General features: G+C 34.7%; 2 protein-coding genes across 5 annotated transcripts; one reads left to right on the top strand and one right to left on the bottom strand.

Annotated features, from left to right (window-relative positions):
• Window positions 1-3,309: 3,309 nt before the first annotated feature.
• LOC122274508 (mitogen-activated protein kinase 15) lies at window positions 3,310-13,099 on the top strand. Of its 3 annotated transcripts, none has more exons than XM_043083548.1 (10): window positions 3,310-4,184; window positions 5,541-5,949; window positions 6,117-6,244; window positions 6,406-6,465; window positions 9,907-10,056; window positions 10,182-10,337; window positions 10,418-10,629; window positions 11,086-11,187; window positions 11,306-11,457; window positions 12,250-13,099. In XM_043083548.1, the coding sequence occupies exons 1-10, from the start codon at window positions 4,161-4,163 to the stop codon at window positions 12,516-12,518; spliced, it is 1,662 nt and encodes a 553-aa protein (XP_042939482.1). In that variant the 5' UTR covers window positions 3,310-4,160; the 3' UTR covers window positions 12,519-13,099. The 3 variants fall into 3 exon arrangements, with proteins under 3 accessions (XP_042939482.1, XP_042939485.1, XP_042939479.1); XM_043083551.1 differs by having other exon boundaries at window positions 5,528-5,949; window positions 11,306-11,466; XM_043083545.1 differs by having other exon boundaries at window positions 3,311-4,184; window positions 11,306-11,466.
• A 1,491-nt stretch (window positions 13,100-14,590) lies between these two features.
• LOC122274498 (BTB/POZ and MATH domain-containing protein 2-like) lies at window positions 14,591-19,670 on the bottom strand. 2 transcript variants are annotated; one of them, XM_043083539.1, is made up of 5 exons: window positions 18,898-19,264; window positions 17,870-17,927; window positions 17,426-17,774; window positions 15,879-16,155; window positions 14,591-15,022 (listed from the first exon to the last, which is right to left on the bottom strand). In XM_043083539.1, exons 1-5 carry the CDS (start codon window positions 19,118-19,120, stop codon window positions 14,841-14,843), a joined length of 1,089 nt encoding a protein of 362 aa, XP_042939473.1. In that variant the 5' UTR covers window positions 19,121-19,264; the 3' UTR covers window positions 14,591-14,840. The 2 variants fall into 2 exon arrangements, with proteins under 2 accessions (XP_042939473.1, XP_042939470.1); XM_043083536.1 differs by lacking the exon at window positions 17,870-17,927 and having other exon boundaries at window positions 18,898-19,670.
• Window positions 19,671-24,267: the final 4,597 nt, after the last annotated feature.

The following is a 24,267-nucleotide window of genomic DNA, read 5'->3' as shown; positions in this document are numbered from 1 at the left end:
TGGGTTAGGACTGAGTCAGTATTTGTTATCAAGATATAAGGATAACCGTCCGGATTCACAAGGATTTCAAATTTCTGAACCGGATTGAAAAAAAATTCGATCTGGATGAATACCTCTAAAACTGAACATGATATTTTTTAAAAGAAAAATATTACTATGCCGCTTTAATTATATATATTTTTGTTTTGCTTTATTGATGTGGCACCATTATTTAATGTCACGTGATTTATTAAAAATAAAAAAATATATATTAAAATTAAAATAGTATCTAAAAATAAAAAAATAAAAAAAATAAAATTTCGTGTTACTTTTTATTTATTAAAAATGTGACATTTTCATCGAATTAAAGATTAAAATTTTTTTGTCAACAAGAAACCATGACTTTGCCCAAGACGTTCCCAAATGAAATTTAATTTTAAAAAAATACAGTCCCTAATAATTAGAATAGTTTTTATAAAAGAATAAATAAATAGAAAGCAAATACAAATTGATCATCGAGAGCGAAACGACAATGGAGGATTCAAGTGGTGGCTGAGAATGCCCCCCCATTTGGATGGTCAGGAATTTTTTATAAATTAAATAATATGTTGAGGGGCTTAATGGGCACAAAAAATATCGTGACTCGGTGGACTGGCCCAATCCACTCGCCTTAGAGGCAAGTGGAGAACACTCCAGGTAACCGATTCACGCTACGCGGCCCGTCAGTGGCGTGCCCCACTCGACTGCTTCATTGAGTTACTTCATGGGAAAGCGCGTGGAATATATTCCTATATATTTTATAGTGTGTATATATATATATCAATTTCCTTCTTCTTTAATTTTTTAATTACTTCTTTTTTTTTTCTTTTTTTCTTTTTTTTCCTGACTGCAATGCCCTTGTTTTTAACAGTTATTGCAAAAATGTTCTTTTAATATATGTAGTGGAATTTTTGAAAGATAATAATTTTTTTTCCTCTGAATTTTCTTATCCTGAAATGTTCCGATTTGCAACATAAAGCGATCGATTTGTAGCCATTCTCTGAGTTTTTGGATAAAAATGTGGCATATTTTATAGCCATCAAATCATTCAAAGATTCCCACTTGTAGTCTCTGTAGATCGCATGTGATGCTCATGCAAAGAAATTCAATGAATAGTACATCCTCCCCTATTGGTACTGTATATTGATTTAATTATAATGTTTACATATATAATCTATACAATCATTGTTGTTTGTTTTTGTAGAAAAAATGAGATAAAATAAGTTAAAATAAAAATTAAAAGTTAATAAAATAATATTAGAATATTTTTTTAATATTAATTTTATTTTATGATTTGAAAAAGTTGAATTGTTTATTTTATTTTACGTAAAAAAAAAAATAATTAGATAAAATAAGTTGAAAGAAAAACAAACGATGTTGAACAACAAGGCCACCTCGTGTGCACTATGAACCTCTTTAGTTAAAATATAGAGGGTGAGACAATCGAAAAACCTAAAAATGAAAAAAAAAATTAAGAAAAAGTAAATATATGGACAAAGATATCTCGTGTGCACTATAAACCTCTTTAGTTTAAATAAAAGTGTTATCGTCACAAAATTTTTTTATAAAAATAAAATTTTTATTTTTATAAAATGACACGATTTTATATAATATATCAAATTTACTTTATAATAAAAATAATTTTATAATTTAATATAAATTGTTAGTTTGTAGGTTAAAAAAATTTTATAAAAATTTTTTATGTCTAAAATATTTCTATTTTAAGTAAAATATCATAAGGAAAAATATAGTTACAAGTACAATTATGTACTAATTTGTACACTAATGTAATGTGATTAGTTAAAAAGTAGATTTTATTGAAAATAGTGTTAATTTAAATTTTAACTATGAATGAATCAATATTAGTATACAGATTAGTATGCAATTGTGTTTATATATAGCAAAACTCATATCATAAAAATGCACGGCAAGGACAAACTGGGAACAACCAGAAACAAGGTTAGCAAAGATACCATCATATTTTGGCAAAACTACCAACCAAGTGTCCTCGTATCATCATTTCTTTACCCTACCACGTTTTACTAATGAATAGTATGCTCACTCTTTGTAAATCTGATTATATAATTACTTTTAGATTGAAAAAGTGATGGGTTTGTAGAGCGTGAGTGTTTAAATAGTTATTATTGTTGGTATAAATTTCTTATTATATAATATTAAATATTTAATAAAGAGTTATATTATATATAGTTACTTTTACATATTTTTTGTACAGTTTAATAATATAATTAACAAAAACAATTTTTTTATATTCAAAATAACTGATGCAGTCAATTATATTAATGAATTATATAAAAATAACTGTACATAAAATTTTTATTTAATAAATATTATACAACCCATTTTAAAATATATATCTCTTTCATATTTTATGATCTAAAGTTTAGATACAAATTAATTTAGACATTAGATGTAAAATAACACTCACTTATGAGTTAAGGCTCCATACATCAACAACAACTAGTTTGTTAAGTTTAAATAAATGGTTAGGCTAGATGCTTGTGAGACGAATCAATTTATATGCCTAAGATTTTGTTGATAAATTGAAATATAAAAGAAAAACCATTTTATTACTTTGCACAACTAGTTTTTTTTTTTTTTTATTTTATCGAGAGTTTGATGATTCGATGACATACGGCCTAATTTTTGTAAATGAAAAATATAGGTTCAAAACCCCCATAGACCCCACCCCCCTTATATATATAAAAAAAGATTAGAAAAAATAAATAAGTAAATATATAAAGCGAGTTTTACAGTATTTATTAAATATTTAATACTGTTTTAAAAATTTATTTAGACAACTATAAATATTGTAACACATATTTTATATATTTATTCCCCTAATATTCCATGCCTTGGTATTCAGATAAAAATTCAGCATAACAATGACTCTATTTTAGGTTGAGAAATAATTTAACTACGTTGAATTTCATGAAAACAAACTTAAAAATTGAGGTGGATTCATGTTATACATCCGATTTTAAAATTATTTTTATTATAAATTAAATATAACGTATCGTAACTTAAAAAATTTTATAAAATAGTGTGCTTGGTATACTACCGCACTCGTAAAACAGAGAACTCAAAATGAAAGGGGAAAATAAGAACAAGGTAAATTGGTGGAAAATGAGTGGCAAAGAGGTCTTTCAAGACCCAACGATGATGCGTCTCTGCCAATCCTATTGTTTAATAATTCCCTTTTGTCCCTTTTTATTTTTATTTTTTTATATATCTCATTTCATTAATCTAATTAAATAATTTACATTTCGTCCAATCTCTCTCTCTCTCTCTCTCGCCTTCGAAGCCTTCTACTTCAAGTACATTTTTCTGAGATTTTCACTCTCTCGGTTTCTCTCTCTCTCTCTCTGTGCACAGTCTGGGATCCTGAAACACTTTTCAATCAGAGTTTTCCTGTTGCAAGCCACGATCAATCTGCCACTTCCATTCCTACTTTTCAGCACCCAAAGAAAATCACTTCCATTCTGCTCTGGAAACCACCTTTCCTCTTATTTATCAAACTATTTATATTAATAAATATATATTTATATTTCCTCAACGCGTTTGAGACTTTCGCCATTTTTTGATCCGCCGAAGTTATTCTTTTTTATCCAGCTAAGTTTAGACAACCATCTTTGAAAAACTCACACTTCTATGCATGATCGGTAACATCTTTGTTTCCAGCTACATTTAGAGGCTTCCGCCAGGTTTCTTGGCCATTCGACGTTCCTATCCTTTCTTCTTTACTAGGCTCGGTTTAGGTACCACAATAAGTTTTTATTCGTTAGTTCAACCCCAAAAGTTTGTATTTTGCTTTTAAACTCTACTGGGTTTTCCTTTTCTTGAGCTTCATCCTTTTTTCTTTTTTTTTTCACAACCACGAATTCTGAAATTGGGTTTCGGTCGCTTGTGTTATTGTTTTCAATTCTTTCCATGTTGATCTAGATATTAGTGTGCCAGTTTAGTTTATTAAGGTATTTTGGGTTTCTGGGTCATTGAACGATTGAAATTTTGGTGAAATTTGGTTTAGCTTTTGGGTTTTTGATCTGGGTTTTGAGTGTGAGTCAAGGCCTTAGCTGCGCCTATTGGTTTATTGCTTTGAAGGACTCTAATGCTCTGTTGCTAAGATGCAGCCTGATCAGAGGAAAAAGGTAAATTTACTGATTTCTGGTGTATACAGTTGTAAATGTGCGTATATTGGCTCATGTTATTGGTTTTATAAAAAAATGTTATTGGTTTGAGATTATGCGAGTATTGAAGGCTGGAGAATTGCTTCTGTATTTCTTTCATCTAATTTTAAAGGGAATCAAATTAATTGCAACCAAATCGCTCTTGTTCAAATATAAATTATTTTCTTTTTTATAATTCATTATTGTCCTCTAATTTGTTGTGGTCCGTTTGTACTGGGCTGCTTGTTATGTTGTGTTTATGATTCCTGTGTCTGGATCGAATGGAACAACCTGTCATGTTCATTTTCCAACTTCTGTGCCAGCTGCTATGTCCCCATTGCAGTTTTGTGGGAGGTCCCACTACAATACTCGTCATATGAAAATTGCATGACTGGCTTTTTAATTTCTCATGTTATGCTATATTATTATTTAAGGGTTAGTTTGGGATTGAAACTGTTATCTGGTGTGAGATACTACTTATCTAGGTTTTTGGACGTTGGTTACGCACTGTGTGTGACTTGTCCTTTTATTTTGGGTCTTGTAAATAAGCGACCTCTAATACCATGTTCTCGTCCTCGTCCTCTACCTTTTCCATTTCATTTCTGCCATTTCATGGATTTATTACGTTTGAATTTATATTATCTTGCAAAATAATAATTTCTTGTACTGGTTGTGATAACCAGCAGTGATCCTTTTGGTGATCAACCGAGTTGTATTCCATTTCCATCTATTGCGGTTGTACTGCCTATATCAGATCAAATGCCGTCCTGAATGACAGACAAAAATGCCTGACACTCTCTTATATACCAACTCATGGAGCATTATAGTGATCGATTTGTAAGGTTGAACATATAGGGCCAAATATTTCTGCCTCGACTTGCATTACGTCATGTGTGCAAGTTAAGTTAAACGGTAAATGTAGAATTGGATCATGCTGGATGCCAAAGCAGTTCTTAAATACTAAATATGATGACCATCAACGGTTTTGCAAGTATGTCATGTGTGCAAGTTAAGTTAAACGGTAAATGTAGAATTGGATCATGCTGGATGCCAAAGCAGTTCTTAAATACTAAATATGATGACCATCAATGGTTTTGCAATTACTGTTTCCTCTCTAGGTGAACTAGTATGTGGGATATCAATGTTAAATCTTATTGATGCTAAGTTTCTAATATCAGTAGTACATATGTTATCTAGTTATAAATTATGTTTAGCAGCACGTATAAAAAAAAAAAAAAAATTAAAATGAATTATGTTGCAGATCATATACACTGCATTTTGTATTTCTGCTTATGGTGTCATGGTAATAAAATTTCATGATCTAATATTGTCATGCAGTCATCGGTCGATTTGGATTTTTTCACGGAATATGGTGAGGGTAGCAGGTACCGAATTGAGGAAGTTATTGGGAAAGGAAGCTACGGTGTTGTTTGCTCTGCATATGACACACACACGGGAGAAAAGGTTGCGATTAAAAAAATAAATGACATATTTGAACATGTCTCTGATGCCACTCGCATCCTTCGTGAGATTAAACTTCTTAGACTCCTGCGTCATCCAGACATTGTGGAGATCAAGCACATCCTCTTACCGCCTTCCAGGAGGGAATTCAAAGATATATATGTTGTTTTTGAACTCATGGAGTCTGATTTACACCAGGTTATTAAAGCAAATGATGATTTGACGCCAGAACATTATCAGTTTTTTCTTTATCAGCTTCTCCGTGGCTTGAAGTACATACACACAGGTCATAATCATTTTGTTTAACCATAGAAATTTTTCTAGCTACATGTTGCCAGTATAATAATTTTTTTGGCTATACTTTATAATGTTTATACCAATAAGAAGTTGCTAATTTTGTTATCATGGTTTTAGGACTGATTTTTTCCTCTTTAATGTTCAATTTTCTTGTAGCAAATGTATTTCACCGTGATCTAAAACCCAAAAATATCTTAGCAAATGCTGACTGCAAACTCAAAGTCTGTGACTTTGGTCTTGCGAGAGTAGCTTTTAATGATACTCCCACTGCTATATTCTGGACGGTAATTTTCTTTCCTTTTTCTTTTCTTCCCTCCCAAACTTTTGTTATTTTTTCTTTTTTGTAATTTAACTTGTGGAAGCATTACGTATGCAATTCACAAAGTGTTGGTTTTTAGCCAATATTTCTATCCAATTTGATTATTTGTAATTATCATGGTTGTAGGACTATGTTGCAACACGATGGTACAGGGCTCCAGAATTGTGTGGATCCTTTTTTTCAAAGGTGCAATAATTATTACCTCTTTGCTTTTGCTTGGAAGTTGCTTAATCTTTTCCTCTGAGATACTGATTCTTTTTCTGTTGCAATATTTGAGTCATTATCATTCTTGTGTATCTTCAAAATTTTTTTTTTGATATCTGTGGGTGTCCGGGCCAGCTTGCGGGCATCTCGACTAATCCCATTGGGCCCTGAAGTTAACGGCTAGGTAAACCTCCAATGGCCTTGCGGGGGCTCGAACTGGTGACTATTGGGGGCAAACCCAAGGCCTGACCAAAATATCTTAAAAAATTTCCGTTTTAATATATTTGTTCATCATCTCATTCTCTCTTTTCTTTCTTTTTCAAGCAATTTTTTTAACTTCATCTTGAGTACATTTTACTTTTGTGCTTTTCCTACTAGTTTGATTTGTGTTATGCAGTTCAGATTGCTGCTACTTGGATTGGTGTTCGTTGAAATTACTTTTCTTTTTCTTTTGGACTATGCCTTTCACTTGCAGGGTTATCTCTAGATCTGGAACTTTTTTAAGAATCAGGCAATGTTCATGACACACCATTATTTGTATTTGAGATAAATTAATAGTACATATAGCAAGTTTTACTAGAAACTCAACCAATTGTTCATGTGTAGCCTTATGCATTTTGTTGGCTTAAAGAGAACTGTATATTTAAAGGTTTTAACTACTGGATAACATGCCTCTGCAAGGATGTAATTACATTGGCAGTTATACAGGCAAGAGTTTCAGTTTATCAGGCTAGGCATTCAGTCCTTACTTTTTTGTTATGTAATCGAGATTTTTTGAAAAAAAGAGTCTTGCCTTTTCTCAAAGGTTGTGCCTGGCTTGAAGCTGAATCTTTGTCTGTAGAATGCTCTTTTAGCTACTTAAAAGTCAAGACCATTGTGTGTTTCTAAGAAGATGCTCGGGGAATGATATGAGATGAAAATTTTGTGAATAGTAGTAAGATGGTTTGTGAATAGTAGTGAGATAGTTTGAAATAAGTATTTATTGGGTTTTGAGAAAGGAGAGAAAGAAGTTAAATAAAAAATATTCTAAAGTTAAAATATTGTTAGAATATAATTTTTTAATAATAATTTTTTTTGGGATTTGAAAAAATTGAATTGTTTTTTGTTTTTATTTGAAAAGTTGAGAAAGTTGTAATGATTAGTTTAAAAATGTTTGTGTTTAAATGATGCTTGGGAAGGAAATGAGATAGAATGAGATGAGATGAAAAATGTTTCTAAACATCCCCAATTATTTAATTTATTAGATAACAAACTAAGCTATGCTCGCGTAGGGAATTAATCGAGATACATTGTGTACATGTGCTTTAACATGTATGACAGGGTGGTTATGCCTGTGCTTATTGGATTTTTTATTTATTTATATATATTTTTATTAGTAAACAAATTTTATTGATCAAAGAATAGGCATAGCCAAGTACATTACAAAGATATGCACTAACTATGTAGGCGCAATAGAGACAAGAAAATCATGCCATTAAAGTCAACAGCAATGATCCAAGTACATAGAGTGCTAGTAAAAAGAGCTTTAAGTTCCTCCACCGATCTCCCCTTCTCTTCGAACGTCCGATCGTTGCACTCCTGCCATAAACGCCACATGATGTATATAGGGACTATCTTCCACAGAGCTTTAATGTGTTGGATGCCTCTTAGGTTTGTCCAACTGGCCACACTGCCACCACTGTCTCAGGCATAAGTTATAACCCAAGCCAAATCTAGTCAATTGAACGCCTCATTCCATAACTCCCTAGCTGCCTCACAATGTAGTAGGAGATGGTTCACGGACTCCCCGCCGTTCCTACACATGCAACACCAATCTGCGATGATCATCATGCGTTTCCTCAAATTGTCAGTTGCGAGGATCTTACCCAAGGAAGCTGTCCACACAAAGAATGCCGCTTATTGGATGTTTGTTTTCCCATGGGAGACCCTCCATGTAAAGGTTGTCATCTCTCAATTCCAAGCCCAAGCAAATCCTCTCTTTTCAATAAGATAAGAAGAATGAGCTTTGGCAACATTCTGCTTAACCATGCTAAACAGTCTCAAGGATGTGGGTTGTGTGTACTTGCATGTCTATATGTAATGCCCCGTAATATGTGAAGCTTAGGAAACAGAAACATGCTGAAGTATTGAAAATGTCCAGCAATTGGGTACGGGGATGCATTTTTTGATAGGTGGGTACATGACATGTATTTGGAAACATTAGGCATAAATGTGCCTGTTGGAAGAATCGGTAAGACTATTGAACTTGCCCTACAATCTCTGAACCAGTAATTATATCAACCAATGAAAAAAAACCTGAGCTCCCATCTGTTGAGGCAATAACTCCGAAGAGTTTATGCAAAATTCCTTTATAGTATTTTTATATGCCCTTAGTGACTGACATAAACTATGTTTTGGGAAGGGCTGGATACCCATACAGTTCATTTCTCAGAAAAACATAATACCGAGAATTACCACTTTCACAATTCCTGGAAGAAAAAGTATTGGCATCAGCCCCTGTTTGGGATCAGCCCCTGCGCACCTTAGGTGTCATAGAGTAAAATGACCAAAAACACCCCCACAACAAAACCAAGCCTTTTTTCTCCCTCTCTCTACCCCGTGTGTCGCCCAAGCCCCCCTTGCCCCCGCCCCTCCTCTACCCCCAACCCCACCACCCGGCGTCGGCATCCTCTCCCCCACCCCCACCCGGCGTCCATCTAGGCCAAATGAGAGGGATGGCTGAGCATGGAAGGGGTTGAGAGAGGTGCGGTGGAGCTGGCGTGACTTAGGTTCGATGGTGGGGGTTGTTGGGAGGTCGTGGGGCTCGGTGGTGGTGACTGGGCTGGCGTACGGTGGCGGCATGGTGGCGAGAAGGGGGGAGACCCATTTCGGGTTGTGAGATGCGATAGATAGGGAGGAGAGGGTTGCCATGACTTGGGTTCAACGGTGGGGGTTGCTGGAAGGTTGTGGGGCTCGGTGGTGGTGGCTGGGCTGGCGTAGGGCAGCGGCATGGTGGCTAAATTCATGTAAGACCCATTTCGGGAGAGGAGAGGGGGGGCTGCGCGTGGGGGCTGCCGTGGACGGTCGAAGGTGATTGGAGGGTCGCCTGTGTGAGGGAGAGCCGGTGAGGTGGTCGGTGGCGCTGCAGGTGGCGCACAGCGGGGTTGGGTGAGTTGAGAGAGGGAATCGGGTAGGGGGAGGGATAAACGATGTCGGCTTTGTGTTTAAAAAAAAATAAATTACACGTAAGGTGTGCTACGGATCAGCCGTGAACAGTGGCTGATCCGTAGCAAACCTCTTCCTGGAAATCACCTTACCTCTGGTTCCTGTTGTGCCCATAAAACAGTTGCTTTTTAAAATGATATTTCTGCCGACTGTTTCTATGCCATTATAAATTTCTCAATCTCAATCTCCTCTCCTGATCATGGTATATGTTGTTTTCAGTATACGCCAGCAATAGATATATGGAGCATTGGATGCATCTTTGCAGAGCTTTTGACTGGAAAACCTCTTTTTCCTGGAAAAAATGTAGTTCATCAATTAGATCTGATGACTGAGCTGTTGGGAACGCCATCTGCTGAAGCCATTGCCAGGGTCTGTTTGTTGTGATTAACGTATTCCTAATATGGATTAGAGTATGATATTATGCATCATTGTTCTTTTGCATGTCCTCATCCATACTGATTATATTTCCCTAACCGCTGGGATTATACAAACAGGTTCGCAATGAAAAGGCTCGGAGATACTTAAGCAGCATGAGGAAGAAGAAACCCATCCCTTTTTCCCTGAAGTTCCCAAATGCAGATCCACTTGCACTTCGTTTATTAGAAAGAATGTTGGCATTTGAACCCAAGGATCGACCTACTGCTGAAGAGGTAAATATATTCATCCATTTTCTCATATTTTACAATCTATCTTCTCTTCTCGGGGAGCATAATGTGTTTCATGTTGTCAGGCTCTTGCTGATCCATACTTTAAGGGCTTGGCCAAGGTTGAGAGGGAGCCTTCAGCTCAACCAGTTACCAAGATGGAATTTGAATTTGAGAGACGAAGGATAACCAAGGAAGATGTACGGGAGCTTATATATCGAGAGATTCTGGAGTATCATCCAAAGATGCTGAAAGAGTACTTGGAGGGAGCAGAGCCAACAAGCTTTATGTATCCAAGGTATTCTTATAGAAAATTGGGTACAGATTTTTCATATGAATCTCTGACCCTAGTTCAGTGGTTATGCAAAAGAATTTCAAATCATCATGTTGATCTTCTTGCCTATTGCCATGAAGACTAGAATACACACTTCTTATATCATGGGCAACTTGGGCATTTTTTATGCTTAAGGTTAAATGTGCCATGGTTCTGCCTTTACCATTTGAAAGCACATGCCTTTAACGTCCTGGTTTTGTTTTATATTCTTGAAATTTAATATTCTATGGAATGTTAGAATTGAGCTAAATTGATTTCTGGATTTGGTGATTCTAGAATATAAATTCGATAAATTCATATTGATAATCAAATCCAAATTCAAAGATGTCATGCCACCAAACTTAGCTCAGAATCTTTTCGAGTTTGCACGAATTTGTCAATGGTTTCCTAAATTAAATTTTAATATGTTTCCTCATGCAGTGCCGTTGACCATTTTAAAAAGCAATTTGCTTATCTTGAGGAGCATTATGGAAAAGATGGTACTGTTGCTCCACCTGAGAGGCAACATGCATCATTACCGAGGTGCATTGCTACTATTCCTTTTTGGCTTTCTTTTTTCCTCCTAAAATATTTTTGTTGAGCTGCCTAGTTTCCATATTTTGCATTATCTAGTCTGCTAATAAAGGGGTTGTGCCTGCAGGCCATGTGTATTATATTCGGATAATGCGTCACTGAATTCAGCAGATGTTGCAGATGATCTCTCCAAGTGTTCGATCAAAGAAATTGAGAAGTCTCATATGGATAGGAGTTGTGGGATCCCTATGACACAGCTTCCTCTACAAGTTCCTCAAGGTATCCAAGGTGTGTATTCTGTATCTGATTAGTCGGGACATTGTTCCTGGACGCCCGGTGCGAATAAAAATATATATATATATATTTACATTTTTTTTTTAATGATTTCCATGTTCACTCTCTCGTTTGAGTAGAATGGTCTTATCAAAGTGTGAACAAATATCCTGGCAACTTTTTCTTAATTCTTTTTCTCCCATGTTTGACAAATATGTGCGCTTGTGCATACTGACGTCTCTTCTATCCCTGAAGAGTTTTCATTTCTTTAATCTTTTGTTGTGATTGGTATTTTTCTAAATCTGGAAGCAACAGAAAGTTGGTAATGTTGGAATACAGCTGTCATAGGCCTGTCATCTTACAATAGTAAGCTTTTGTTGTCTAATCCTCATTCCAGAAGGGCCAATTTGAAGGGGTACCTATTAGTCTTGGATACTTTAAATAATTCTCCAAATGACTATCTTGAATACAAACATATGTTGCCTCTGAATTCAAGGTGCTTAATAATACTCCTATTTACTATGCTTTGAGAACTGATTTATAATTTTTATTTTTGTAGTAGTATTGACAGGCATGACAGTTAAGAATATGCTCCAACTTGAATGAATTCAATTAAGCATATGTTTGAACTTGAATACATTTGTGATAAGCAAGCACACTACTCCAAAGCTGTAACTTTAAAATTGCTGCTCTTCATTCCCCGTACCACCTTTGATCCTCATGTAGCTTTACACCATTGGAAGTCGACTTATAAGAACATAGTGTACCAACTCTGATTATGAGAAGAATACTCCACAGGAGTTGCTGCAAGGCCTGGTAAAGTTGTTGGTTCAGTGTTGCGGTACAACAATTGTGGGGCAGCAGCAGCAGCTGAAGCTCTTGAACAGCGGAGAATGTTTAGAAATCCGTCTGGTGCAACTCAACATTCTGCTTCAAACGGTTCATATCCAAGAAGAAACCCGAGCTGTAAGAATGAGAGGGGTGAAGATGATGGGGTTGAAAGTTCTAAGTACATGGCAAGGAAAGTCGCTGCTGCTCAAGGTGGATCTGGAGGTCACTGGTATTGATATTGGTCGTGTTAATTTTGTGCTGATCTGCCTACTAGATATTATCCAACTGAGTTTTGGGGAAAATATACCACTCATCATGGATTGTTCTGCCAAATTAACTCTTCAGCTTTGATAACAGTAATCGATCAGTGTTATGAATTGGCTTAGGTGCTTGGGAAGTGCAACTCTTTTCGGTGAAGTGGCTGGCTAAAAGTTGCAATTTGCATCTATATCTTGACATTTACATGGGGTTCACGATGACTCTTATCCTTGAACTTGTTCTCTGATTCATAACCGAAACCAAGATTCAGCAGATGTGTGTAGCCATGAATGAGAAGAAGGCAGTGTTATTGATTGACTAGGAAGTTTTTTTGTTTCGTTCTCATTCTTTGATAGACTCTAGAAATTAATCTCTTTGTGGGTTCTTCATAACTGAGATATTGATTGTAACATATGACCTTAGTTATTTGTGCTCCAAACAGGGATCTTTATTCACCAGAACATCTTGTGCTGTTTGTGGCAGTGACTAGATTGACAGATGGAAATTTTCTGTTATACATATTTGGTACCTGTATTTATTTGCATTTAAATTGCCGACTCTACATGAGCCCTCTTCAGGAAAAGACATGCCTGATATATGCATTTAATTGTATGATTCTTTGCCAAAGTTTTTGACGGTGCTTTTCATCATTATCGCTTCTTGGGTTCCTACACTTAAATCAAAATGGTAGGTTGTCTTTTTATTCAAGTTTTCTTCCTTCTTTGTCTTTTTCGCTCAAAATGTACAGACTTGTTGACTTTTGTTCCCCCCCCCCCCCCCCCCCCCCCACCAAAAAAAAAAGGAAAAATGAAGATTAATAAATATCAATAAGTTCTTCGCATGAAACATTATGAAAATTATATACGCGGAATGCTCTGTTTTTATTCTTTATTTTTTGGTAAGTTCTGCACTCAATACGTTTTGAACCTACTGTTCAGTGTTCAGTCAGTTCATCTGGGCCGGAACTCGGAATTATTGGTTATAACCTACACATGGATTAATTGGAGTTTTTCAGTACTTCTTCAAACGATTTTTTCTGACTAGTCGAGAAAAAGGGAAATTCTATTTGCTGTAGCTCTTTATTAAATGAGAACAAACATTATTTTATGAAAAATATTTTTATAATTTTAACAAATTTTAAAAATAAAATTATTTAAACCTGCATTGTAGTCTTTATTTAAAGACTACGTAATATTGCTCTGAGAAAAATATTGTACTAGAGGTGACCAAGAAGTGAGATCATCTAGGCAAGTATATATATTTTACTTTTATTTAGATAAAAAAAAAATGGCTAGTATATATATATATATATATATATATATGGAAAAGACAATCTGGACGTCTTTTGCCTGGCTCTGTTTCGATTGGAAGAGGTTTGCGTGGTGACCCATAAAGCTGGTTTATAGGTAGAATAAAGATTATTATATAACTAAAGTCAAGATTTTCCAGCGGATTTTAGCAAAATTCAAGATATCTATTGAATCAAGATTCAAGATTAATCATTGAAAAAGACTTTTAATTGACAAGGATTTTCAATTGACAAGGACTTCCAATGTAACTAAATATATAAACGTGGTATTTTAAGACCAAAAAGTAAACAGAATAATGCTTTTGAGTGTTTACATTATTCTTAAGGTTATGTTGCCGCACTATAGGCCATGTAGCAGTTGACACTCGTACGTTAATTTTATTCCTAAACACGATTAAAACCAAGGGGTAGAGCCATCCTGGTAAGTCATTTTGATACAATTTATGTAGACAATTATGATGCCACGGTTGGAGACCAAGATCTATAGGTCTTTTTTCGAGGATGAAGAAAATCTGACTGAAAACTGCACCCACGACAGTGCATAAGCCACACATATCGACAATAGGAAGAGAGCCTTCAGATCTGTTTACAAGAAGATGGGTTTTTTTGGCTCGAGTTTCAGTTGTGCAGAGAGAAAATGGGAACAATGTTGGGGATTTGCATTACCAAGATTTAATTTTTGTAAGGCGTCGGAGACAGAATTGCAACAAGCAATATGTTCATCTGATGGATGCCCAAGACTGGATAAATACACCATATTTTTCAACTGCACAGAGGTAGCACACACAAGACATATGACAGAATCAGTCTGCTGAACCTTCGGAGTTACACAGTTTTACCCAACAACCAAACACCAAATGGACTAGTAACATCAAATTCTTTTCCCCACTCAGAAATCAGTAATTTGTCATTACATTACAAAAATGGCTGAATCCTAACAAAATCTTTTCTTATTTTTGCAGCAAAAGATGTTCTAAATGTTAATCCTAAATCAGTATAATCTCGGTTTCACACGCCTCCCATTGACATCACTCCCGTCTAGGTAGGGATCATTATGGTAGGCACGAGCCTTGACAGAATGCTTGCCAATCCTGGCCACATATTGCAGCAATTCACCGAGGACACAAGGGCAGCTTTCCTTCAAATATTCAAAACCATCTGTCTGCATCACAGCTGAAAACAACAAATCCCCGTAAGTCCTCAATTATGTATTCCTTAAGCAAATAGGTTAAACAATAAAATCCACTGAAAAAACTGCCTAATTTTAGATTATTATTCAAGAACTAACGCAAATGCAAAATATACATGTTAGCCAAACATGGCAGGACAATAATTTGCTGAATCATCAGAAAAGACCTCTTATTGGACTGGTTTCAGCCTGATGGCCGTTAAAACAGTAGTAAAAATACTAATTGAGAGACTTTCAAGGAGTTAACGCTGAACCAACTTCACATATTACGTTTCAGAACATTAGCTGTTAAACAAGACCACGGATAAATTGGTCATAAGGTGCATATTGTTTTTCACAAACAACGCATAAAATTTTCCACAACAGGACTCACAATCAAATAATACTTAGATTGTAAATAGGCTCTTTCTTGTGTACTCCCCGTGTACTCGGGCTTGGCCTATTTACGTGGATCAATAAAATTTATTTACCTATCAAAAAAAAAAAAAAAAGCAATATAGAAACAAACAGCTCTCAAATAACTTACACATAAAGCTAAAAAATACTTTAGTGCTTTCCATTAATATGTTTTTTCTTTAATATAGAGAAAATCTGCTTATTGAGTTTCCCATTTAAAGTTTAGTATAAGACATCTTGCTAATATGTCAGGCACTAGCCTGGTTTTCAGAATCATTTTGATAAGATTATCCTAACCGTTGGACTACAAACGCCCACGGGTTTTCATAATCATTTCATGTGAGGGGCCCATATTGTTCAATTAGTTGGGTCTGGACCTAAGCATGTCTTCCTTGTAGAACTACAACAGCTTTTTGAACAAAGAAGTCATGCTGAGAAGCCTACCTCTTAAATTTTCGGGCAACACAATGAACTTGAGGCAGACATCTTTCAGTTGGAAACAATGGTGCTGCTCTGCCAAGGCCAATGTTGTTGCCACAGTGTTTATGGCAACATCCTCACAAAGTTTAGCCTCACAGAGCAATCTGAGCCTCTCAAGGGCATATCGGTCTGCTGCTGCGAGCAGATGTTGGGCCATCAGTGAAGAAGCCCACTTAGATTCAAGACCAAAAAGCTCTTGCATGTCTGGTAATGCATCCCAGTATATGAAATAGAGTATAACCTGCAGGACAGAGTAAGAAAGGTGTAAAGAGGCAGCGCCTTGGAAGAAAATTCCAGATGAATTCATGCACATATATAGTCATTTAGTATAGAATCTTAATTATTCACCCAAAAGAATACACACCAAGGAAAAAAAGCACTCAATATTTAAATAACTTATTAACTGACTACGTGAAGAACAGAAAGTTAGAGCAGTTGTAGACCATGCATATTCATTAACCAAAACATCTGTATGCACGTATTGTAAAAAAAGCTGCATACTTATTGTCAGTTACATAAAATATATATAAGTATTTTTTATAAATTTCATTATTTTTTAGCAAGAAAATACAACACAATGGTATGAAACTACTACTTTTCCTGCAAACCCCCCACAAAGAAGTTCATCATTCACATTTAATGCTTAGGCTTATGGAGAAACAAAACGGACATCTATTCGTCCATTTCCCAGCTTTTGATGCTCAATGAAAGCCAAAAGAATGGGAAAAAGAACAAGGCATTAAGGGAAATGAGCATCATAATAAGGACATTATTTGTTTTTTATCAGTAAATAAGATTTTTATTGATGATAATAGGCATAGCCCAAGTAATATAATGAGGACATTATAATGGGGTTTCCCATAGCCTTGATCATGGGAAACCCCATTTGTTATATTGTTTTACTGTTAAGAATCAATTTTTTATATTGTTATATTGTGATGCCAAGATTCTGCAAGTGTGTCAAGTCTCATGCTGGGTGGATAAATGGATTGTGAATGCATACATGTGCTAAGTCCCACACTGGTTGTATACAAGGTGAAACTGGCTTTAAAAGTGATTCTAAGGAATTTCAGTTGTAACTACATATAGCATAAACATGGCTATAGCACATACATAATCGTAAAAACCAAATTAGCATGGAGTAAGACTGCAAGGATTTGAGAAAAACAAGCATATACACTCCAAAGAGCACATAAGGACGAGAAGTAACAATTGACATTGTCAAAATCTTGATGACTAGGAATGATCAGTTCTTTCCTAAAATGAACAGAATGTGCCATGTAATGATAGAATTGAAAATATCAAGGGAAAAAACAATATACAAGCATGATAAAGACAGTTATTTATAAATAAGCAGGACAAAATTAATAAAGTTATTTCTCCTAGGATGACAACCAGTAATCACATCTTTTTCTCAACAATCTAACTTATCAACACATCTGATATGTAATAAATTGATGACTAAAATGAGCACAAAAGAAGGAAACGATACATGAGAAAGGGGGAAAAACCTTAAAAACGGGAGCCAACATGTCTTCAACTTTAATGGACTGACTGTATTGGTCTTTCATTGGACCAAAAAGTTGAGCTCTGAACACAGGCGAGCGTGCTGCAAGCACCAACTTGTGGGCAGCAAAAACTTCCCCATCAACTTCAAAACTGACATCAGTTCCCTTTCCACTTTCTAAAAGTTTCCCAAAATGCTGACCAATATCAGAAGGTGGAACTGTTATAGAGTAAATCTTTGGTCCCTCTGTATGTGATTTAACAACACCAACACAACAGTGAATTATGAGACAGTCATCTTTGAGGTAGTCAGATGTCTCAAGGAGAGTTCTTTTATAGAAGCGTTTATAACCCCTGCAAGATCCAAAAGCAACAGCTGTTTAATTCTATTTACCATCCGCTGAAATTTGTGTGAAACTAACGAAAATTTGAACCGAGAATAGGGATACCAGACTGGTATTGCCCATGATGACAAGATGAACAGAACAATTTGCTCTCCAAGAGATTCTGCAAATCCCACAAAATATTAACGCATTGCTCTCAGTAGATGATGCTTTCTCAAACCATTAAAAGGTCACTCCGTAATGATCAGATTTTGGTGAATGTTGATGCATGCACACAAATAAATGGTAGGCACATTTATGTGCCTTTAGACTAGATGCACAGCACTTGCCCCAAACAAAATATGATCTCCAAAAATCTCCCCCCCCCCCCCCCCCCCCCCCCCCCAAAAAAAAAAAAAAACTCATCATTTTTTCAATATTACCTTTGCGCTTATATTGAAATTTATTACTAAAATAATAAGAGAGCATTTCAATATCCTTCCAGATGGATTTTGGCCTCTCCACGATAACAGAATCATTGCCCCTTACTTGGCTTCAAATCCTCAACCCTACTAAAATCTCCTTTACCTGTGCACTATCTTGCCTTTCAATATCAGTGTTTGCATCATTCTGAATTATTAAGACTAGCTGCCACATATTTAGAATATTTATTATTCATTCTTTGGTATTTATATCAACTGTGTTCGTGACATCCTAGTTACTATGAAACAAGCAAAAGTTTCAAACTAGAATGACCATGAATGAGCCAAAATCTCAGATCCTTAGACACGCGACTATTTTAGTGTAAACCCTTTTCCCTTCAAATTAATAGAGAACGAAGCTTATAGTTTGAATATGTAGCCATTCAGACTTCGAGATAGTATGTATTCTCACTTGAGCAATTTGTTTAACATAAACTAAATCCAATAAACCAGCTTTTACAGTCACATTGCTTGTTCTCTTAACACAAAATAAACGACCGAACTTTAAACTCATCTTGCATTGGCACTTATCAAAACAGAAAAACTCATCTTGCATTGACATTAAACAAACATACCAAAGAAACCAAGGCAGCCATAAATTAGAACATATTATCGTGTAATTTTTCTCAGAATCAAGAAAAGTAGAGCCAAAAATGAAATCTAAAAACGTACCACATGCTTCCACGATATTTAAGGGTGTAGGGCCCGCCGTCGAGCATCCGATTAAAATGGCTGTGGACCTTGTGGTTTCCCTTGCCGCTCTGGTCCAAGAGCGTGAGCTCGAACAACGCCCTGACGTCGGTGCCCTCGCTGGCGAGGGCGAGGAATAAGGAGACGTAGGCGGCGTTGTCCTCAGCGCTCTTGCCGTCCGGGTAGAAGTAGATGGCCCAGGCATAGCCCCCCACAGCGAAGGTGTCAGAGGTTATGTACTTGCCGATCCCCATGCCCTTGGCGAGCGAGTAACCCTTGATCTTGAACTCGTGGGTCCCATTCACGGTCTCCGTGCGCGACGTGGAGGCCGAAGAGGACGTTGGTGACGACGAGGGTTTGGAGTGGATAAACTCTCTGCGAGTTTCGATTGTGCCCATCAACCGAGAGACCGAACAATTTTGATAATGACTTATTTCAATAAAAAGAAAAAAAAAAAAAAGTCGTTCGTTTTGCGGGAAAAAGGATTCCGATTGCTTGGTGCGTGGACAGGGGAATTGGGGTTTCCCAAGGGACGAAAATGAATGCAGTAGAGATGATGTGGATTGGAAATTTGTGGGGAATGAAAATGAATTGGGAGAGGTTGATGTGTGGGTTTTAAGGTTCCCACTTATGATATTCTGGAGATTTGTATGGGGTGATGGTCGATGGCTGATTATATTTAACACAGAGAGAGAGAGAGAGGCGTGTCGGAAATGGGTCGCGATTTTCTTTTCTTTTTTCTTAGTTGGCAAACGAAAGAGGATTCTATATATCACTCGACCGGCAAACTGGCAAATAATATATCCGTAATATTATTAATGTGATAGAAAACTTAATTTTTTTTGTAAAAATAATAAGAAAATTTAAATTTTAAAAAATAAATTATAATTTTTCAATATAGATTACGTGAATGTGTTGGTATAAAAATTTTTATTCCCTTTAATTTTAATGTTAATAGTATTATATTTTACATCAAATAATACTAAAATATATTTATTTGTATTTCCATTTACAGGTCCAATTTTTTATCGAACCCATAATTTCAAATTATTAATTTATTTGTTTTTAAAATATTTTAGATGGATGATTAGTCGCTTATATAATCTATGACGGCGTTGAATAAATTAATAGCACAAATTGTAACCATGATTTTCTAGAATCTTCTTCGCTAAGAAAAGAATGAAACGTGCATTGTGGTGGTGACATGCCGTACATGTGTTGGTATAAAAATAAAAAATATTATTTTTAACTTAAATTTTATTGTTTAAAATTTATTACGTTAAACTCTATTATTAAAAAATTATTTATTATTTAGAATATGTATATTTAAAATACTTCGAAACATATTAAATTTGTTTAGAAATAAATTATAAAATCACTTTTTGATATAGAAATAATATAAAATGACATATACTTGATAAAATTCAAATATTATAATAAAATAATAACAAAAATAATGTAATAGATTTTTTAGTAATTATAATAAAAAAGAATATCATTTCAACGATACATAAGTGATAGAAGAAGAATGAAAAATATTAATTAGTAAAGTTTTGAGTAGATTATATGAGAATAATGAAAAATATAGATAAGCAAAGTTGTTATTGTGTTAAAATGATGAGCATTATTTTGTAATGTACATAATATGATAAAATATAGATTATTTTTTCTGAAGTATTTTTGACAAAAAATATCATTTTAATATTTTTGTTGAAACGTAGTTTCAGTTTTTTCTTGATTTACAAGTACTTTCATATAAAATTATCAAAAAAATAAATTTTATCATTTAAACATTTTAAATCTTTCTACCACACTTTTTATATCTTTTATCGTAATCCCAAACAAGCCCACAGCTAATTAGGAATTACATTTTTTTTCTTTGTTTATTTCAGTTTTTTAAAAAATATAAATTAAATTTAATATTTCAGTTCATTTATTGTATTGCACAGATTGTTTTAAAACTAGTTTGAATATTAGAGTATTTTAAAAATATTTTATTATTATTTATTATTTTATAATTAATTTTTACTTACTTTTTATTATTGTTTAATATTTTATTAATATTTTTTAACTACCATTTATATAATATTTGAGATTATTTTACTGCTCAAATTTAACCTTAATACTGTGCAATGATTCATGTATCAGCATATACGTTTAGAAAATATATGCTTTTTAAGTTTTATTTTACACATCCAGAACACTATTTGATGTACAAATTTTTCAAAAAAAATATTAGAGCAATATCAAATATAATTTTAAAAAAATAGAATTTATTATTAAAAATTTAATTTTTTTATTAAATCTCATATTCATCTACATTTAAAAAAAATTGCAAGATTTATAGACTTAAAAATACAAATATTATTTATCAAAATATTAATATTTTATTTTTTAAAATTATAATTCAAAATTTGTTATAAACTATCTTGAATTGTATGACCACATTTATCTAGTCGTCAAATGCATAGTGCATAGTACTAGCATAGTGAGCTAGCATAGTCCCCTTTGTACGCCTATATATATCGTTGAATTCTTTAAGAAATTCATAAGTTTGATATACAAATCAATAAGAGAATCTCCTCTCATTCTCTCTTAACCTCTCTGAGTTCTCTTTCTATCGTTGAATTTCTTTCTCTATTTTCATGATTTTATAACACGTTATCAGCACGATTCTCATCGTCTTCCTTCTCTCTCCAAAAACTTCATCTTCTTCCTCCGTCTCCTGTTTAGCTTTTCCTTCTTTCTCAGATGACCAAAACCGATCGACAGATCATGATCTGATGGAGCGAACGACTCGAGAAGATATGGTGGAGAGTGTCCTGCGGGAGCCTATAGATCGGAGATGATTCCATATTCCAGTTGCGTGGCTAAACAAAGGATCGGGATGATCGTCGACAGAACTCAACAGGTGCTGGGGATCATGTAGATCCTCACGTCCCAGACCTTGAACACGGGGATCCTGTAGATCCTCACCTATTAGACCTTGAACATGCATGATTCGAGTTTTGAGTTTCCGAGTCCGTAACATAACCTCCGAGTCCTGAGCTCCCAAAATAAAATCTCATGCCGAGTTCTCCGACAACTTAATTTTGGATGGCGGAGACCAATCACCAACCCGATCTCGGCTTCTCTGAATGTCTTAAGCTTTATCTCTCCGAACTCGTTCTATATGGCTGCGAATCTCATCCCCTTCCGAGCATCCTGGATTTGAGCTTGTGCGATGTCGGACCACCGAAATCCGGACCAAAACCATCCAACAAGTGCCTCCTATACACACTTGTTTCGATTTTTTATTTTCAGCTTACATGCTCCAGGAGCAGAAGCGGAAAGGATTTAAGCTCGTGGCCATTAAAATAGTGATTCCTTCGAAGGAGTTTGCACAGAAGTATTATCTCGCACCCTGCGCTCTTAGCCTTGACGGGAAGACCTCCGAGCTGTACACCCACGTGATGGGTCCCATCCCGATCGAATACCTACGGCTGCAACTAAGGCATGGCGAACGGGTGGTGTGGGACGGAGGAATAATTCTTTCCACACGTCCTCGCCACGACTCTGTTTGGGCACCTAAACGATGTAGCAGCTTTACGTAAAGCTGTACACCGACTCACTTGGCCATTTTTTTTTACCACCAACCACACACTTCAAGGCAGCCACGTTGACTAAGATGAGCTTGTAGATGAGAATGGAGATTCCGATAGAATGATGGCTGTGAAAGGTAGGTGGGTGAAACTATGAAAGGACTGTGAAAGGTAGGTGGGAATTGTAAAAAGTATGTGGGTGGAAACTAACGATTTGGTAAGTGATTACTATAGTAATAGTTGACTGGTTTGGTTCCCTCTTTATAAGAGATAGAGGTAAATTTTTTTTTATGATATGCATGATATATTTGACTAATAATTTTAATTTTTCAGACAGGAGCTATGTACTGTGATTTTTTTTTAATCTTATTAATTTTTACAGTGCATGAAAGTTCAGATGATACTGAAGATAATAGTCTTCTATTTCAAGTAAGTTTTTAATATATTATTTACAATTGCTGAGGTGAATATTAATAATTATATTCATTATTATTACTTGATAAATTCTATATTTATTCACATAATTTATATACAAGTTTTATTTATTCTTTTTGTACTTGTTATGAATTATTGATGATATAATTTATCTTAGAATGGAAATGGAGCATCCCTGAAGGATCGCTCTAAATCAATAATTTTATTGAGTACCTCATAGTTTAAATGAGTAATACGTGTACCAAAAACTCATTATAATTTATGCACCTGAAGTTGCATAATTGAAATTGTGGAAAGAATATATATTTAAATGAACGTCTCGAATATTCTCCTGAAATAGCAATATCGAGTATGCTCCTGAAGTAGCAATATGAAATGTAAATGTTCACAATATATTCTAAATATATATCTGGTCTTTCAGTGACCGAGCAAAATAATGAGTTTTTTTTTTTTTTTTGATAAAAATCATTAGTAACGTCTTACTAGATCTACATCATTCCCTGAAGTGAATGATAATGAATTTATATCATTCTATTCCTTGAAGTGAAAAGAATGATGCGTTTCATTCAAAGAAACTAAGAGATTGGACGTGATAATGAATATGTTTTCGGGCCAGAAGCTCGTATTGGAAAAGCTATAAGCTTTCTCTTTGAGATGAAATTATACAATTATTGAATTAAATATTATGATGCATCAAAATGTGATATGATTCAAAATATTTGTATCTTTTCATGATTATCTTGATTATCCAAAATCAATTACGATAAGTCGAATGATTTTCATATGGACGTCCATAAAAGAATCAGAAGATTCTTTTACTATAAAGTCTTACCACCAGAAGTGGAAAGAAAAATTTGTCAGAAGCAAATAAGATGAAATAATTCGACGTTATCTTGATTATCATATGTGAACCAGAAGTTCAGATAATAATTAAATTTTGGATGCAATAAGATAAAAATGTCTCATATTCTAGCTGCTAAAATCCCAACGAGGATTGAAGTCCCTGTAGGACAATTAAGAAATTCAGCAGTCGAAAGACATGTCTAAAGGCATGTGAGACGTATTGATACAAAAGATAGAGCATCTCAAAAGAGAAAGGCATAAATAATTGGCGCTCCTGAAGAGGCCATACCCACAGAACAAGCAATAAAGTTCATCCAAATTTTTTTGTATAAAATTCTCCTATATAAACTCTTGAAGAGTATAAATCTCCTGAAGAGTGCTTCCTGAAGAGGTTTTTCATGAAAATGTCTTCCCTTGAAGAGGGACAGGTACCTGAAAATAACGAGATCTCGTTACATTTCATGAATAATGGAGAAATTATGAATAGAAATAA

This window comes from Carya illinoinensis, chromosome 1 (assembly GCF_018687715.1).
Source record: "Carya illinoinensis cultivar Pawnee chromosome 1, C.illinoinensisPawnee_v1, whole genome shotgun sequence".
NCBI classification, from domain to species: Eukaryota; Viridiplantae; Streptophyta; class Magnoliopsida; order Fagales; family Juglandaceae; genus Carya; species Carya illinoinensis.
This window is presented reverse-complemented; position numbering and strand designations above follow the sequence as displayed.